Genomic DNA, 19,742 nt, shown 5'->3' on the forward strand with positions numbered 1-19,742 from the left:
GATGTATGTTAGCATGTTGAACCTCTTTCGCACCCTACGTAGCCAACTGTGCTAATCGGAGGTGCGGGATGAAATGAGATCGATGAAAGGTCATCTGGTAAAGCGCTCCAGAGTTGACTCGAAATCCTCTTGTAGCTACTGTGTAGGTACTGTGTAGCTACAAGATTAGCAAGGTTGGCTACGTACGGTAGAATGGGCCTACTGGTCAGGTTGCAGTAATAATCACAAAAAAAGGTTATGAATAGCTTTTAGAAAAAGTCTAATGGACGATGCTGGAATATCAATTTGGCAAAATGGGCACACTGTACTATTTTAATAAAAAAAATTTAACCGATTTATATATAAAATAAAGTACTAACATTTCAAGGCAAATAATAAATGATTGCTTTTTAGTATTGGAGGCAAAAAAATATATATTCTATCCTTGATTTACTTGAATAAGACAATTTTTTTTAATATGGCATCCTTTATGCCATGGCATCTCAGAGCACATTACATGTGACAAGCAACTTACATCACATCTCAACTGAAACATTTGAAAGGGCACCCCCAGTAGCAGCTGTCTATGTTGGCACAAGGTGACTTAGCTGCTGGCTTGCAAATGGGGCCTTAGTCTGCCTGTATAGGGCAATTATTGCTATGTAAAATCCCAATTGAGTAATTTATTGGTAATTTATCAAATTTGGACAATGATGCCAAACAAAAAGGCCTTCTTGTTTTGAATTATGTCCGGGGATCTTTAAGGTTCGCTATGCAGAAGACTTAACATATTATATGGTCAATACACCCGCAGTAATAGCCAGTGAAACATCTTGGATTCAAACCACGATCCTCTGCAACAAGTGGCGAGTATGCTACCACTGGGCCATGTCACTACCCCATAAAACAATCTCTCTTATTTTATATTAAAATGGGAAGTAGCGATTGTTTACATATAGCTCTACCTTTTACATGTGCATACACAAATACTGTGCTCACCTTTAGGCTTTACATGCACAAACATACATGAACACCGCACTGACCTTTATCCTCAATATATGCGTACATACACACTGTGATGACCTTCACCCTTCATATGTCCATAGATACGCACTCTATTGACGTTACCCTTTACATGTGTTTGTGCGCACATGCTCACTGTGCTGACCTTTGGAACAAAGACCAGACAGAGTGTGATGGTGGAACTGAAGATGGTGACGAGAGCCACGATGCAGTACTGAACATTGGGCTGGTCCCTCGTCAGAAAGGAGACCGCCGCGCCGATGATGCACATGATGCCCACGTTGTAGACACTCATGCCGATGTACTTGCTGTCATTAAGAGCCGGGATGGAGACGTTCCTGGTTTCCCATGCCAAAAAGCATCCAAATACCTACGCAGAGAGGCCAGTGGGGTTTTACTTAGATGCTGCGGCAAAATAATGAAGTGACTTGTTGAATATCATGTAATTTGTGAGTATGATGCAACCAACCAGATGCTTAGCAAGCCAAGAGTAAATTGCCTACATAATTATTTAGATTATAGAGGACTCAGTAGAATTAATGTAACACTGTCTGTTTATAAAAACAAGTCTCTGCCCTAAGAATAGTTCTGTCCATAATTAACTACATTTAGGTATTTGTATTACATGTTCAGGGTTTTTTTTTCTTTAAATCATGTTATGTTAAATAAAGTTGACCTTTTTACTTCTGGTGAACATGCAAACAAACATGCTGTCATAATATATGCATTGTCTTTGAAAATGATTGGCCTACAGCAGATTTGATTCCTTGCAAAAGGGATCTATTTGGTGTTTGAACATATTCACACCTATTTATTGCCAGAAAGGTGTAAAACCTATTCTTATTTTTCATGTAAAATTTGAGCCATTGATTGAAGCGACACTTGCCACAAGATTAGTGGTTATAAAAACTTCACGCTGTGGAAAACCCTCTCGATCCAAGTGTGGTCTTCTGGATTTCATTATATGTGGAGCAATTCTCTCGAGCTTTCACCACGCAACTGCTATGCGCATCTTCATGAGTTGAATTCTCAACACGTGACCCATCCCAGAAGACCGCACTTAGGTTATGATTGGCTGTGAAGACCTACCTGTGACAACCCTCTTATTCTTAACTTAACTACTTTAGGTTTCTTGAGATTGGCCCAAAAATGTATTGTCGAGTGGTGCAGTGTATTTTGAAAGGTTTTAGTTTTCTTTATTCCGAACAGCACATTAAAACTATTTTTTTCTTTTTTACAAAACTTCCATAGGTAGCACATTACTGAGCAGACTTAGCTATGAGCGAGTATTTGGTTGACAATGGGAGACGATGCTTACTTTATACCTCAACCGTGGGCACCTTATTATAGATAATTATAATAAATAATAATTTACAGCCAATTTGTCTCTCCACTGTTGGATGAAGGCCTCTTCAAGCCATGTCCGTGATGGGGGGTTGTTTGATCACACATCTCCATGCTGGTCAGTGCGGGTTGGTGAAGTGTGGCCCCGGGTTAGGTTTGATATCACTTTCCAGTAATGTTAACCATGACTGGTAATCAAAATCAGGTTGACAGTTGTTCAAAATGCAGTGTGCTAACCACTGCACCACCCCCCTCTGATTTACAGTATAGAACACGATGTGGAATAAGTTAATGTTTTGTAGTTAACGGTAAACAAAGGAATATTTGTATTACCTGTACTTAGCATTTTGGAAAGCAGTGGCATAGTGCTTAACACACTTGCGGTATAAAACTGGCCACCTGAGTTCAATTCCTGGCCCCAGCTAACATCAGTGGTGAGAAACATCTGGACTGATCCTGTTCCCCCTCCTTCACCAATCCACACTGACCAGAGTAGTGACATGGCATTGACCAGTGGATTAACAAAGGGTTGTAAATAATTTTTATTTTATATTTTTATTTTTCCACTTTCTTTTAGTGGTTCACAAGAGGAATATGTGTACGGTTGTATAATCACTATCTACGCGTCCAGAATTGCAAATCTATGCTCCACACATAGTGGTGTAATGCATTTTGTAATTTCTACCCTCAAAAGGCATCCAAAAGAGACAAGAGGAGATTTTCTGTTACACAATGTGTTGTTGGGCAATCGTGCATTCTGGGATTTAACGGAGCCGTATTGGATCACTTTGCAGATCTGTGGAAGTTGACATGGTGACAAAACCTACATTTGTATTTGTGGAAACAGACAAAAACATGTTAGCCTCGTGTCTGGCATAGACAATACACAAGGAAAAACAAACATTTCCAAAAGGCAGCAGTTAACAATAAACAGTAAATTATAAACAAATAATGTATTAACTCGGATTGCCACGATATGGTAATACATATTAAGATATAAAGTCCACAATAATCGTATTATTAAATATTGTTATATTAGAATTATCGTTGCTCATATATATTTTATATAAATTATTTTCTGGAGATTGTTTTACAGTAATTACTGTTCACAATAATATTATTTGTAGATAAATAGCTATTAACCATTAAATCAGTATTTTGCCATATGTTTTCCAAAGTAATTCACGATTTAGCTGTTATATGACATCAACATCCTTGCAGTTCGTTTATTTTTTGCGTAACTGACAGCACGTACCTTATACCTGAAATCATCTTAAGACTTACAGAAGCTATAATTTGAGTGAACTGCAGTTGAATAACTCTTAAACAAAATGTATTCAAACTGAAAGTACAGCAAAGGGAACGCAAAAGCAATGCCAAAAAAAGTCATATATGATTACAATGGCATGGGAAATTTATATCACGATAATCATCACATCGTGAAAATGTATATTGCATCGTGATTTTTCTTAGATCCTGGCAACTCGATTAATAACACTTGGGGAGTCTGGAAGCACTGAGAGTTTACGCACTCTGCCACCGCCGCCCAGCATACCATGAGCAGGCCCTTGTAGGCGTATATGATGCCCAGCCAGATGGTCATGTGTGTGCTCTGACAGTGCTCCAGCAGTGGCAGAATGGTCAAGTCCTTTCCCGTTGGATCATGCTACCCACACGGTGGCAACAGCGACAAGGAAGAAAACACTCATGTTAAAAGGGATTGCGCGTCAGCGTTATTTTGGGCTTAAAATAATGATTTTGATTACATTTGTTCCAAAAATGTCATTTTTCTTAAAATGTTGACTTTATATATTACGCAGTCACCAACATACACATTGCAGGTTCGTGGGAGATGACAAACGCTTGGTGAGACCTTCATCCAGCAGTAGATTGATCATGATTGATGGTGATAGATACAGTGCATATTATTTTTGAATGTTTAATCGCTGTTATAAACGAACAACTGAATCATCATATATAAGTCCTTGGCGATCGTCAGACACCACATATTTTTTGAAATGGCTGTGATGCACTTGCGGAAACTGCTGTTTTCGAAGGGTTGACAGGGTCAATCACAGTGGAAGACAATGGCTTGAATGGTAGAAAATTTTAGCTATAGGAGTGGATGATAGGCCAAAAAACAAAGGCACAGACTTGTACATATACGTCCAGATAAACGGTTAAAACATACAAATACACACATGTATATTTAATATCAGGCTGGTTGTGTATCAGTAACACCTACATGTCCAAAGTGGCACAGCCAGCACTGGCATTTGGTAACGTAGCATGAACAAAGCATTGTCCAGTTGGAGGTCTTCAATCATGAAACTCTTTATTCAGTAAATTCCCATTACAATGGGCACTTTATTTAAATGATCAAAATAACATAAAAAAAGCATTAGGGAACGTACACAACCGTGGCTAAGAACTCCCTGCGCTATGGAAGGAGAGTCATATTCTGAACTCCTCAGGTGACTAATCGAGGAACGCCGCACACTCTCAGGGACCTGAGGAATTCGGGACATGACCCAGGCACGAACGCCCCGAGGCCTACCAGCTGAGTGCAGTTTGCCACCAGTCTCACTGGCCAAAGCGGCTCCCATTGTTTTATATTTTACAAGGGAGATCCGTGGTGCGTGAGCACAGCAGCACCAAAAAACAATAACGATCAACATTGCTGAGAACGAGTACATGGGCCTTAAGGAATATTTCACAACTGACAAACGAGGCATGTAACAAAACTACAAACATCGCGTGAGAGAGAGGCACCAAAAAAAATGTGAGGTACAGGTGAAAGTAACCCCACTACCAGCGAACTGGCCCCTCCCTGATGACCCTATTGCTATTGTTGTGTGCCGCCTCAGCGAGCTCACGCCCAATTGGCCAGATTCTTGTAACTTTCTCAAAGACTCCTTCATTTATTATCTACAGGCCGCCTAAGTGAGACTCGACTTAAAACTTTCGTGACTGCGGGAATTCATATTATTTGGTTATTTCGGTAAAGTCACGTAGATAGAAAAAAATAAAAGTAAATAAAATACAAATTAAAAACTACGACATTTCGATCACAACACAAGCGATCGTCATCCTCCTGATGATACTTTAATTTGTTTCTATCTCCGTGACTTTATTGAAAGAACCAAAGAATATGAGTGAGACTCCCTCGCACGGCCTGCCCTCCCTCTCACCCAGTCACCAACGCAGCACCACTCTAGCCCCACCAATACCCGCTCTCCACCACGTGTGGCGCTAGAGATTAGCGAGCCACCACACGCACATTAAACAAAAAACAAACCATAAGACACGTACAAGAGTCCAAGTGATCACACGCCTTCATAAAAGAGCACCGTGTGTTCTGCGATGACACATTTCCCAGCGTTTTCAATGTGAGAACCACGAAGATATTTAAAATCATGGCTGCAGCCCAAGCTCTCAAAACGATTAAAACCATTTAAGGATCGTAAAGAATTTTTTTTTGTAGATCACGTACAACAGCCACCATCATCACAATGCACTCATATGTGAACTCAATTAGCTTGATAATGAAATAATGTAACATATCTATAATCCTAAAATTAATGCAGAAATTAAACCCTGAAAGTCCCAAGTTATTGTTTATTTTTTATTATAATTTGCTGGAATTCCTGTTTGTGCCGTGTATATTCCAAAGAGACTGTCTTCGCATATGTAATGAGCGACTTCCGTGACACGTCGTGGAGAGAGTACTTCTTTTATTCCTTACACGGGCACAACACAGGCCAACCTTATCCTTCTCACTCTGAGTACAACACTTAGATATTAACGTCTCTACTGGGTACACTCATGGCCGATCACTCGGCATGGTCCCACCGCCCTCACTCAGCTACGCCGCTAGCTGGCGGCGTGACGAGGATGGCGATGGAAACCCCGCAGGAGATGTTCCACGTGGCTGGACGACGGAGAGAGATGACAGCAAGCAGCGACGCAGTCCGGACCAAAGAATCCACACACGAACCCCGAGCCCTGGTCCGCCCCAACTTATATCTCCCCAGGCTCGGCTAGGCTCCGCCTCTGGCCACGCCCTCTCGTGGAACCGGAGCATCTCAGCCAACCCCGCCTATTACCTTTACCCCAGATACCTCTCCCTTTCAGATTGGATGTTGTCTTAGCTGTGCCCATACCCGTGCTTCTCTTTCCCAGCCAGCAGGTGTCATGATGTCATTACACATACACTGCGCAGCATAGTGTCAATGAAGATGGAAAACAATACAATTCGTCCCAGCAAAACAGTCCACGGAGTTGGAGGTGATATCTGCCCATGCTCACTGATGATTCTATTCCAAGGGAAAGACCTTGGGTCAGCACTGTAATCTAGCTTTAATAGGGTGTGCCGTAGCGTGAGGTACAAAGTAATTAGCATGGTTTGCACGAGGCCTCACACAACGATTATGCAAGAGCATTGCCACCCGAAATGCATTCTCCGTGCACAGTTTTTTTTACTATTAGGCTCCAATGAAAACATATCCATGTGTTATTTATTTTGAGCCCCACTTTGCAGCCTTCTTTAGTAAATCATTCAATAATTTCCTCCAATTTAATTCCATTGGTTGTTGTCATGGGCAAATTTGAGGGGATTGATATTTTCTCTCTGTTTACACCTTTATTTCTAGACTTAAATTTCCATAAAATATCTTACCAATGTTGCTGCGAATAACTTCGGAAAGAACATATCTTCCCGTTCAAATCTGCATCTGATATGTATTTTGTTATTTTCTTCATGTAATCTCAGTGTAGCTGCATTATCCTTATAATGTTTTATTCAGGCCTTGGCTTGTATAACTGTAATAATTTTCACAGAGTCAAATCCCTTTTCATAATCTACTGTTCATGTCTGCTGCATAATAAACCCCTTTACCTTGAGCCCGAATAAAAACTTACTGAGACAATAATCTCACTTTCTAAGAGAGGTGTTTAAACAAAATATCTCTGCTGTCATCGCTTTGGTAATTTAATTAAATGGTTTCTGCAGCTCATCTCTATCCAATTAGCATTTGCTTTCATTTCTTGTGATACTCTCTACAGATACAGCATTTCACAATGTGTGATAACTTTTGCTTGTCACAAATCTACATGACCAAAAGAGTTAGAAACAGTAAGCTCATATCTCAAAATCTTGCTGCTAGTCTTCTCCCCCCACAAAAATGTTTAACATACTGTACATATTGTGGCATTGCTAGCAAGTCATACCATGTCTGACATCACTAAACAAATCTTATTAATTACTTTGTATGAAAATGAGGAACTACGAAAGAAGTACTTCTGCTTTGTTGAAATTATGGTGGAAACGTATCTCCTTGATATGAGCAAAACATTCTTAATCTTGTAAAATATCCATTGCACACACTTGCCAATTGTGACATTTGATGACTGCATCGGTGGGAAAATTATTTTACAAAGAAGAAATTTGAATGAAAATGTTTAAGGACAGCGCAGGAAGCCAATAAATAATTGATCACGTTTGTGACATGACCACAAAAAATTTATATTCACCTACTGACAATTAGGCGTTCAGTGGCAAACATTGATTTCCGGTCACTCCAGGGAATTCTCCATAAAAGTTGTGCTTTCTCCTGTCTGCTCCCTTGCAGATTTGCTAGGCGAGTGCCATGAGCACCAACGGCTTACGTATACTTTCTCCACACCAGGAGGTCTTCCCAACTTGGGGGATCCTCGCTTTCTTGGACAGGCGGCAGACAGGTCCACAGAGACAATACGGTTGCCAGGGAGGAGGAAAAACATTGCTCAGTATGCTCCTGCCCATACATGCAGACTCCACGCTCCCCAGTGGAAGTGGCCGCGTGGTTAGCAACCCCACAGTGGGGGGGAGGGGAAGAAGAAACACCTGTTGATTGCTTTTGGTGGTGAAGCAGCATCTGTTCATTCAAATTGAATATTAAAACATATTTATACTGCTCATTGTATAAATATAATTGATCTTTCAGCCATCCGATTGAATGTACTTTGAAATCGGGAATAATTTTATATGGTTTTCAATAATTTCGTGTGGGCTGTGGTGTAAGTTATGTAAAATGAACAGAATTCGAAATTCAAGATCATTTTACGGCCTATTGATAGCTGCAGCCAATGTTAAATTATCAAATGGAAAATTTATAGAATTAGTACGTGGCTGACAAACACAAATTTTATTAATATTCTTAAATCCCTTTACCCGACCACTCAGAAAAGCACTGAAGTAAATATATCCATAGCTTGCCACACTGGGGAATACTTGAAAATGTCACATATTCCAACACACCAAACAACATGCTCTCAAACGCGGAGAGGGTAACACAGGACTGGTGCGGATAGCAATTGCCAGAGATGTTAGCCATGAGGAATCAAACTCATACAGACAGGTTCGGAGCGCAGTGTGCTAATCACTGCACCACCGCTCCACCCACCAAAAATAGCTGTGCACATATAAACTTAACCCTTTGTATCATAATTGTTTTACATCAAGTTTCAAGGTTCATTTATTAGGTATAGCTCTGTGAGCCATGCGGCTCTTAAGTCGGGTGCAACCGCAACAAACAAAATATGAACACAGAACATCCTAAAGCGACGACGCGCAACAGAAACATCCTGGAATAAACCAGCAAATATAAAAAAGTATTAAAACGCTGTGTGCAAAAATCACAATGTGGTGCAAGCCAACAACAACAACCATGAGACAATTTAGATTAATCCTGTTTTCGAATCACCAAAATAAAGCTATAAAAACAATTTACCAACAGTAATCATAGGAACTGTGATTTAAATTGAACAATAAACGATATACATAACACGTACGACCAAACCTGCAGCCATAGCTGGCAGCACGACACTCCCAGTGTATGATGTGTGAGTGAGTCACCGGCAGCGTGAGTGAGTGTATGATGTGCGAGTCAGCGTATGATGTGTGAGAGTCAGCGTATGATGAGTGAATCAGTGTATGATGTGTGAGTGAGTCAGTAGTAGCTTGAGTGAGTGTATGATGTGTGAGTCAGCGCACGATGTGTTAGTCAGCGCATGATGAGTGAGTCAGTGTATGATGTGTGAGCAAGTCAGCGGCAGTGTGAGTGAGTGTATGATGTGCAATGATTCAAAAAACCTCAAAAATGCATAATACTGTGTACATTATCACTAGGTCAGTTAAAGTTGCAGTGAAGAATAATTTTAAAAAATCTCAATAGGAGGTCTGGCTTTCTTGTTATTGATTGTGTGAGTGAGAACCGCAGGTCATGGAGTGCTCAATGCTCATTGAAATTCTGATGCTTCACTTGCGGGGTTTTTTTTGTTATGCGATATCCAGGTAAATTTAATTCCACTAGAGAGGTGAACTCAAATTATGTTTTGCAGCCAGCGAGGCCATTAAATAATGCTCACTCTTGTGAAAGCAATTTTTTTAAAGCAAAAAAGTTAAATGAATTGTAAAAAAAAGCAGACTCCTTGTATGTCAAGGTTTACGTGTTTTTGCATGTGCACTATGAGACAGGTAAATACAAACATTACAATATGTGCAATATTGATTAATTTGTATGATCATATTATGTATTAAGCTGCTATAAGTTAGATAAATGACTTACTTATGACAGGGACAAAGCTCACAGTGTTTTCTAAGAGTATTTGAATGCACATGAAAACACTTTCTTTAAATGTCACCTGCTCCACAACTGTTCACTGTATCAAATACACATTGAATGTTCATGTTAAAACAAATAATATATCCTAACATACGCACATTGATATGTACAGTATTAATGAATAAGCTGTCCACCTGTTTGTCCAATTTTCCGTAACACACATTGTCATGTGACTGGACAAGAGACATTTCTTTTTTTCAACTGCGACGTTTAAATTTGTATAAATGCGTCATCACATGGATTGTGTGGTCTCTTGACAGGGGATATGTGGTGCGAGGGAGGCACAGTCCCAAGGTTCATTGCAGGAGAGGTGGGGGCTTCATGGTGAAGGCCATAGAAACATTTAAAAAGCACACATCCGCTGTGCATATGCAAAATCCATTCGCAGTTTTCCTCAATAAATGCATTGTGGCCATCTGGTATTCCGTCAACATCAAAATAAATGTGTGCAAATGTGACCAACTGACAAGATAGTGACGAAGATTACTCTCATTTGCAGCGGCGGCTGAGAAAGTGCTGTCCTCTACTATATGGACCAGAGGTTGTTAAAACGGATCTCAGATGTAGCTCTGCGATATCCCACTTCCGTGGGCAATTTTCTAACAAAGAATGATTGCACAGCTCTGCGAGACGTGCAAATGGATAACTCTATCTCATTACACGATGCTGATACCACATTTTGTATACATTGTGGGGATAATTACCAACATCATCTTCTTATAGAGGGTCAAGAGTATGGACTTTGAAGATTCATGGGCTAGGTCCTAGCTGTGGTGAAGAACAAAGGTGGTTGGTTCACTGTTGCAGTGGGAGGCAAATTTGATGTCTTTGGTAGGATGTGCTGGACCATGAAATTAAGGATTAACAGAACGACTATGCCTTAATACCACCACCCAACAAATGCAACATCTTATATTTAGCTAATAAAAACGCTTAATCATATAGCATGTGGTGAATGATGGCAATTTAAAGGCAGCAATGTGGTAATGTTTAACTCTTCCTTCTCCTTCCACCAAACGCTAAATCGGCCTGAACGTACTGAGAAACAGAGAATTGATTGCTCACGCAATTAAAAATACAGTGCCAAACAACAAAATCCAGGCTCTGTATGTCAGTTTTCTGTTACACAACATTGGGTAACTGTGATGAACATTCCAAGAGAGTGTGTGACAATGTGTGCATACAAATTCACTGCAGGCCCACTGTACACATTTGCTTTAACACTTACCCATGCAAGTCAACACCTATTCACACACTCCACACAGCACACAGTCTTGCCATGCATTGTCCCGTGGCTTTGTGACAACAACAAACTAACTTGATTTAAAACCGAGCAAAACAAAAATTGTTCAACAAAGTAAATGCAACTTACGAAATAATGTTTGAGTTTTATGAATTATAAGAAGCATGATGGATATTTCTCGTGAATGCTCGAGCCATCGTTCTCATCATTAGTTAGACATTAATAGGCATTTGTTTAAAAAATATATAGTGAGTATGGCTTTAATACAGCTTATCATGACTGGGGTTATTAATGGGAGTGGCATTCAATTCGTGAATTTCATATAGTGCTCAGCAATTATGGAGATTACCAGTTCAATTTTGGTTACAAAAAATATATCTGGTTCACACAAAAAGCAAACTGTGCTGGTAAGAAGGAACTAGCAACACTGATCACTTGTAAACTGCTCATTATGTCAGACGATCAGATTAGACGCCCCAAACAGTGTGGTCTATTGCAAGAACATAATCTCGACACACCGTACACATACCACAAAATATCAGCAACCACATTGGCAATGGTGCAGTAGAATAGGCTTAATACACTCGTGACATGTTGTTGTGCTATGTATTATACCAAATATCTACTCCGGATAAATATATAAAATTGTTAAATGACAGTGGGTAAGTCGGGTATAATTACGTAATGTAACTCATAAATTGCATATTTCAAATATTCCTAAAGTGGTTATCCTGTAGTGTGGTATTACTGAGTGTGGTACTGTGTAGCCAATATAGGGTACTCAGTGAAGGACATGTTCATATTTTGGAACATTTATGACATCCAGAAAAGCAGATGTATTATATCCTAGAGCTGTTATACAAACGGCACCAAATCTTCACTTTCCTCGAAATAAATGTAATGACGTAGAAGTTCTAGTTGATGCAACTTACGGGAAAAATATATTTAACGTCACGGATTGGTAAAAAAATAAAGTTGTTGGTGAAGTATTTGTTTTGTGTGCGTTATTAATCCAAGAGAGTAAGAATAAACAGTTTATTATTACTCTGCAAATTAAAATGGAGTAACAAGTCTTTGAGGTCTCTATGCTTTAGTAGATGTGCTATTTGCAAGATATGAACCAAGTGATCGAACCAATATAATCAGAACTCAATTCTGTATCTCCACATATAAATATTAAACATTGTTTTAGTCCATCAGCCTACTCGCTTTCTGGACCAATATTGTAAATCAATATTTGTATAAAGAAGCAAACTCGACCGATTTATACCTGCTGGGTCTCATCAGCAGAGTCAGGCTTGTTCAACAAATGCTATTGCACACGACTACCGTAGATATTATTGGTAAGGGCACTCGAGATAAAACATGAGGACCCTGTTCAATTCAAAGAACAATAATGAGTTATTAAATGGTAGAACCGTGGGGTTGCTCGTAATTTTGTTCAAGGTGTTTTCTCTGTGCATTTAGGCGTATTCCTATATACAGTGGTAAATAAACACATCACACCCTGGCTATCTTTAAAATGTATAACGGTACAGTGTACACAAATAAAGGCTTGAATTACTTATAATTTCCTTTAAAAAAATAATGAAACTTAGAAATGTAATGCAACTCAGAGAGTCGACCAACACAACAGTCAACACTACACCTGGTTGATCAACGTCCTTGCAAAGATTGCTAAATTTAGCATCCATCTTCTCGGTTGAAGTTATGTCTGACAACCCCGACATGACTCTATCACCTTTTTCCCTCTGTAAATTTCACCCCCACCCTCTCGCCCGTTGCGACAGCTTCCCCCTCCTCGGATTAGCCGACACTCACCCCGACCCTCTCTGCGATTACATTTACTTGCAAATTATATCCCTAGTCCTGCCCACTTACCCTTGGTTGTACCCACCACAAACGTATATAACCCTTCGTTGTAGTAGCTCTCTCGCTACATTTCCTCCTCAGCAGTCTGCCTGCTGTTTTTATTTTTTTCACCTGAAGACGATGGCTTGTTTTGTTATCGAAACGTCGTGATTTATTAGTTTTTTTTCTATCTACGTGACTTTACCGAAACAACCAAAGAGTAGAAATTCCTGCAGTCACAAAAGCTTCAAATCAAGATTACTCATTTTCAATTAAAATTTGCTGTAAGATATCACGTTAACATAATCACAAACGCAGAAAGGGCATATAACAGTAAGTTACATATGTGCCATAAGCCTGTACAATATCCCTTTTCTGACCATAGGCTTTATTACTTTAATTGACACTGTATTATACCTTCGATAAGATAATAATCAAGGTCACATGAAAAGTAATCACTGGGGGCTTCAGACTTTATTAGCCAAAACAAGCCAAGTAACCTTGAGATGTGTGCTCAGAGGTCTCGTCAGTTCAAATGCTTGCCTGCGGCATGGCTTAAAGCATAGAGCAGCCGCTGTTTTTTTACTTTGACTGTAAAGCACACATCAGATGTTTGTTGTTGTAGCAAATTCCAAGAAGCTTTGTTGAAAGCATGGAATTGTGATGAAGCTACTTATTCCATCATGGATTTGATGATGGGTATATATCCCGAGCAACCACAAGGCACTGCAGTGCAAAATTAATTGTGATACTAAGTAACAACCAGGGGAATAGCCGCCTAATACACAGCAATTAATTGCTTCATAGTGTAATGCGGGCGTAAGCGACCTTCCGGAGGTGACGTCACGGGGGGTGGAGTCATGTGACGTGGGGGTAAGGTTCGGGGCTTTAAGCGGGTAAACCGGAAGGGGAAGGTAGTCGGGGTGCGAGCGGAAAAGAGTGAGGCCACGCGGGCAAGTGTGGAGAGGGGGGGCGCCGACGGCGATCGGGAGCCAACCCCGAAGATAAGAGGAAGCTGCGGAGTGGTGTGCAGCTGGGGAGGAGACAGCCAGGAGGGCTGCGTGTTAGAGGCAGCGGTGTGGCTGCCAGGAGGAGCTGCGGAGAGAGAGAGAGAGGGGGCTGCTTGTTAGAGGCAGCGGTGTGGCTGCCAGGAGGAGCTGCGGAGAGAGAGAGAGAGAGCAAGAAGCTGTGAGAGCTGCGGAGGGAGAAGAGCAGCAGAGAGTACAGCCAAGGGGGGCTGTGTGAGAGAAACAGCAGCGGAGCTGCTGTTGTGGATCGGGCCGACATTGGAGTCAGCACCGTGGAGAAGCTACAGAGTAAAGACAGCCGTGTGGGTGTACAGCACGAACCGAATAATAAAGGACACTGAGCCAGACATCGTGGTCCAGTCGTATATTACACTGGTGTCGGAAGTGCAACGGCATGTCGAAACAAGTGAGGAAGAAAGTTAATCCGGCGCCTGCATCGGCTTCTTCGTCCGACGACGACGAACTCCCTCCAACCACGGATCCTGTTGGGGTGGTGGAGGAGAGCCAGGCTGAGGCGACCACGGGAACGGGTGTGGAGGATGTTGGCGCGGTGGCGGGTCCGTCGACATCATCAGACGCGGATCAACGATGGCAAGCGATGGCGGTACAACTGGAGGCACTTCAGGACGTCCTGGCGCATCTATGCCATCTCGTCGCGCCAGGGACGATGGATGATGCAAGTGGTGCTCCGCGGGCCGCCACGTTGCCTGTCCTGCCGCCGCCATTGCCCACGCGGCAAGAGGCCGCCATTTTGCGCGCTCCGTGGCGCCAAACCGCCATCTTGGCCACGCCGCGGGCCGACGCCATTTTGAATTTGCCATCACAACCACCACCATTGGAAGACGGCGGGAAGAGGAGTCGGAGTCGCCACCTTACAACAGTTAAAGAATTTTCCGTCGGTGGGGACTGGAGCGCGTTCGCCTGCCGCTTCTTGGCGGCGGTACGCACAGCAAGATGGACCGATGCGGAGGCTTTGGAGGTGTTGCCGACTCTCCTGGACGACGAATCTGTCCGATTCTTCCGTTCCATAGCGACCGATAAGAAGGCAACTTTATGTGGTGTTTTTCAAGAAATGGCCGATGCTTATGAGCCACCAGATGATGCGCATCGGCGATTCGCTCAACGACAACGAGCACCAGAGGAGTCGCCCGTGGCGTTCAGGGGTGCGGTGCTGGAGCTGGCCATGGCAGCTTATCCTGAGACGCCACAGGACCTGCTTGAGCCTCTCATATTAGGGAAGATGTTGGAGCTGTCTCGGGATCTAGGGATCCCCATGCCTGTGTGTGGGCATGAGAAGCTAACTTCCCGGATGGCTGCTAAGTGTCTCGATGCGCAATTCAACCTCCGTCGCTGGAAACAAGTGACGGCGTGGACGGGGGGGCCCGTCAAAGAAGGGGATGCGCTGGGGTGGAACCCTGCGCAGGCCGTCTATGTTCCGGATGACCGGGGCCCTCAACAACTGACGGCCGCCTCCGCTCCATGGACGGGACGCGGCGGGCCGAGACCGCGCGCGGTGCTACCAGAACGGGGCCGTCAGGAGGCGAGGCCTGCGCTTCGGCGCAACGAGGCCGAATGTTTCCGCTGCGGGCGTAGGGGCCACTACGCCAGAGACTGCTGGGCCCGCTTCCCGGCTCCGCCGCAGCAGGAGGCCTCGGCACCGGTCAAGTCGGCTAAAGATCCTCCGAAACAGGCCGGCCGTGACATTGCGGGGGACGAGGGGCCCTGCTCGGAGGACGCCTGCCAGGTCTGCGGGACCTTCGAGCCCTGCAGCCCTTCCGACCCAGCTGCGGGCACGGTCACAGGACGAGCCCAAGACTAACTCTTTAGAGACACGGGACGGCGGTGGACTTCCAGCTGCGAGAGGGGGATTACCCCCTGTCGTTCCTCGACTTTCATCGCGTTCCCGTTCTGCGAGTGGGCCGCCGACCGTCCGGGACGGGCCGGCGACCCGCACACGTTCCAAATCGCTTACGTTTCGTTGATTGTTGCTGTCTTGTTATTTTCTTCTTACAGTTGTATTTATTGCATGCTTTTGTACGATCGTTGATGTTGATTGCGTTGTTGTTGTTCTTGCTGTTACATTATATGCTTAGTGTCCTTTAGGGGGGGAAGCTCGGTTCGCCGCATTACGATTTGCTATTGGTCAGCCGAGGTCGGCTGGGATTTTTCTACGGGGGAGGGTGGTGTAATGCGGGCGTAAGCGACCTTCCGGAGGTGACGTCACGGGGGGTGGAGTCATGTGACGTGGGGGTAAGGTTCGGGGCTTTAAGCGGGTAAACCGGAAGGGGAAGGTAGTCGGGGTGCGAGCGGAAAAGAGTGAGGCCACGCGGGCAAGTGTGGAGAGGGGGGGCGCCGACGGCGATCGGGAGCCAACCCCGAAGATAAGAGGAAGCTGCGGAGTGGTGTGCAGCTGGGGAGGAGACAGCCAGGAGGGCTGCGTGTTAGAGGCAGCGGTGTGGCTGCCAGGAGGAGCTGCGGAGAGAGAGAGAGAGGGGGCTGCTTGTTAGAGGCAGCGGTGTGGCTGCCAGGAGGAGCTGCGGAGAGAGAGAGAGAGAGCAAGAAGCTGTGAGAGCTGCGGAGGGAGAAGAGCAGCAGAGAGTACAGCCAAGGGGGGCTGTGTGAGAGAAACAGCAGCGGAGCTGCTGTTGTGGATCGGGCCGACATTGGAGTCAGCACCGTGGAGAAGCTACAGAGTAAAGACAGCCGTGTGGGTGTACAGCACGAACCGAATAATAAAGGACACTGAGCCAGACATCGTGGTCCAGTCGTATATTACAATAGCAAAAGTCCACATTGTAAAAGAAGCTCAAATGTCAGCCATAAACTGTAGACCCAAAGCAGGAAGTACCCCTGATAGAGCATTACTCGTACTGATCCGGGGTAATCAGTGTGCTCAAAATGCCAATTGCATGATTTGTTAAGGCCATCAATAAATCAATGTTTTTGGGACTTTAATTGCTTTTCTACAGTCTTCTCATTTGGAACTAATCTTGGAAATATTTCCACATCTATCCAATATTCCATGCAATGGAACCTTAATCTTGTTAAAATAAACATCTATAAACCCAGCTGATTGGACATGAACAATACTTATTCATTATAGTAAAAATCCATCCAGATTAACCAAAACTAAACTAAGTATTACACACCCTGACACTTACCAAGCATAATGTACAAATTGCTGTAGTGTCATTGATATATATTGGTTCTGCTCGCAGCATCTTGCTCATCTGTGTTCGCTGCATAACTACACAAAATCAGGGACAGGACATATTTTGGAAATGGTACTTTTACATTTTCATAAAAAAAATTGCATTAGAGGTTCATAATAGATTTTTGGGTTATGCTACGTACAAATATGTGTTGTTTAAGACCCTCCACAACTCGACAAAGACAAACAAATAAAATTGGCGTGTGTAAAGACATTTTAATCCTACTATTAAATCAGCTCACCGGTAAGTTTATGAACAATTCTCACAACCAAATGTAGCCACAAGATACTATTATATATTTTTTTATCTTAATGTTTGGCATATTGCTACACATTTTACATTCGACCATTATGGCAATTTTACGTGAAATATATTGCCTTAACTGCACTTTAATGTTTTTTTACAAACACCATCAATAATACTGTTCTAATAAATGAACAAAAGGTAGATATAAAGTACAGTCCACATTATGCCTGATGAAAACCGGGGTTTCATTTCATTATTAAAACTGGATAGAAGTAATTTACTGTGACAATATATATTTCCTTGAAATCAGTCTACTGGCAACACAAAGACAAGCCACATATCAACACTTAACCAACCACAGAATACCGCAAGACTCATCTTGCTGATGCCACAAGGTTTGGAAATATAATATTGGCACATTATTTACGTTGTTTTGGAGTGTTTTTTAAGTTACAATTGTTAACTTGAATATTCACAAACATATTTACCATATGCAAATAGGTCAACAGGATATTATAAATCAATCGATGCATTTTATATGGAAGGTTAAGTATCTTGTAATAATAAAAAAAATATTGATTTGTAATTATGTTTTTACATTTCCTGTGCTCAGATATAATTTGATTTTGTTTGGAAAATAAATGCAATAATGGGGTATTACCATCTGAAATGTGATTGTCATCAAGTCTGACAATGGATCTGCTAGTCACTTAAAGATTTGTGCTGGGAATTGGCAGAATGCTATATAACAATTTACCCAGCCCAGATCTTGCTTGAAGACATTCGTTAAAATAAAATATTTCAAAAGGTGTGAAAAACTAATTTGGCACGGACCTTATACAGTATATGCATCTATTTTTCATGCATGTGGATATATACATTAGGTATACGCAGAAGGCTAACTAATCCTATGGGGTGCAGTGGTTGTGCAGTGGTTAGCGAGTGGTATTAGAACTGGTTCTGCCATACCCCACCTTCAACAACTCACACTGACCAGCGTGGTGTGGTATGGTTTATAAATCCCCATGACCATCTTGGCATGCGAGTTTTCGTCCATTGGTGGATTTAGAATGACTGGAATTGTATCAATGTGTTTATTTAAATCATGTATGGGAACAAGACTGTTTATATAAAGCCTTGACAAATTATTCATGGGCTGAGAGCTTCAGCAATTATCGCCTAAGCTTATACAACTCTGTGACACAATAGTTAGCACCACTTCCCAACAGTCACCAGCTGCTTAAGAAACAGCCAAAGTAAAATATACGCGAGCCCATAATGAGCAATACTTTTTGTAGATAGGTAGTTGTATTGAACTTTTATTACGAATCAATATATAATATAAAATTACATTATTCATTTTGCTAATTGATTAATACAAATACAGTTATACATTTTGTAATGATTGATTCTGAAGTTACAGCATAATAAATATGAGTTTTGTAATTTAAAGTCGGTCAGAAAATACATTATAGAATAAAGCAACACATTTATCCCAAAATGCAGCAATTCAATTGTGCTTACATTTTTCCACGTGGAAACAAAACACTTGCAAAAAGAGTATATCATTTTCAACATCATAATATTTAACCTGAAATCGTTTGTCTCACAAGTCAAATTAAATTAAAGCAGAACTGGGATCACTATAGTGTTAAAGCAAATTACATTAATGGTAAATGGGAAGGGAAAACTCGTGAAAACGACTGGATTATGAGATAAGTAAATATAAGCAGAAGACAGTATAAAGAGAAGGCATCTCCAAAGACTTTGGAGGCCACTACTGGACAGGAGCAACAATTGTCCAGCGATGGGACAACAACAAATAAATGAGTCCCATTAGTAGCAAGCGGCCAGACACCGACACTGCTCTGGTGAGCATTTCATGAGCTCTTGAGAATGCGCGTTGGCCGTAAGCGAGATGGAACATTACAAGATGTTACTTTAGTTTGAACCTCAGTGACTACTGTCCAGTCACATAATGTCAACCCCTTTCAAGGCAATGTCCATCCCAGCGTAAGTCTCAACGCACCCAAATACTGGCAAAATTGTATCATTCTATTATCCACCAACTGGGCTGTGTGCATACACGGCCACAATGTCATCAATTAGTTTCAGCAATTAAAGGGCAACCACTACTACACCGCTGGTGGCC

At 42.2% G+C, this 19,742-nt stretch overlaps 1 protein-coding gene across 9 annotated transcripts in view; it reads right to left on the reverse strand.

Moving 5' to 3' along the window:
- The window catches only part of LOC144933185 (gamma-aminobutyric acid type B receptor subunit 2-like), a 166,502-nt gene that overhangs the window by 68,728 nt on the left and 78,032 nt on the right, over positions 1-19,742 (reverse strand). For 7 of the 9 annotated variants that reach the window (XM_078857838.1, XM_078857847.1, XM_078857812.1 and 4 more), the window contains 2 exons: positions 3,902-4,012; positions 1,148-1,372 (listed from right to left, as the gene is read on the reverse strand). In XM_078857838.1, the coding sequence (XP_078713964.1) occupies positions 1,148-1,372; positions 3,902-4,012 (336 nt within the window). The remainder of the gene's footprint in view (positions 1-1,147; positions 1,373-3,901; positions 4,013-19,742) is intronic. The other 2 variants (XM_078857820.1, XM_078857829.1) reach the window with 2 other exon arrangements.

Source organism: Lampetra fluviatilis, chromosome 1 (assembly GCF_964198595.1).
Source record: "Lampetra fluviatilis chromosome 1, kcLamFluv1.1, whole genome shotgun sequence".
In the NCBI taxonomy this organism is placed as follows: Eukaryota; Metazoa; Chordata; class Hyperoartia; order Petromyzontiformes; family Petromyzontidae; genus Lampetra; species Lampetra fluviatilis.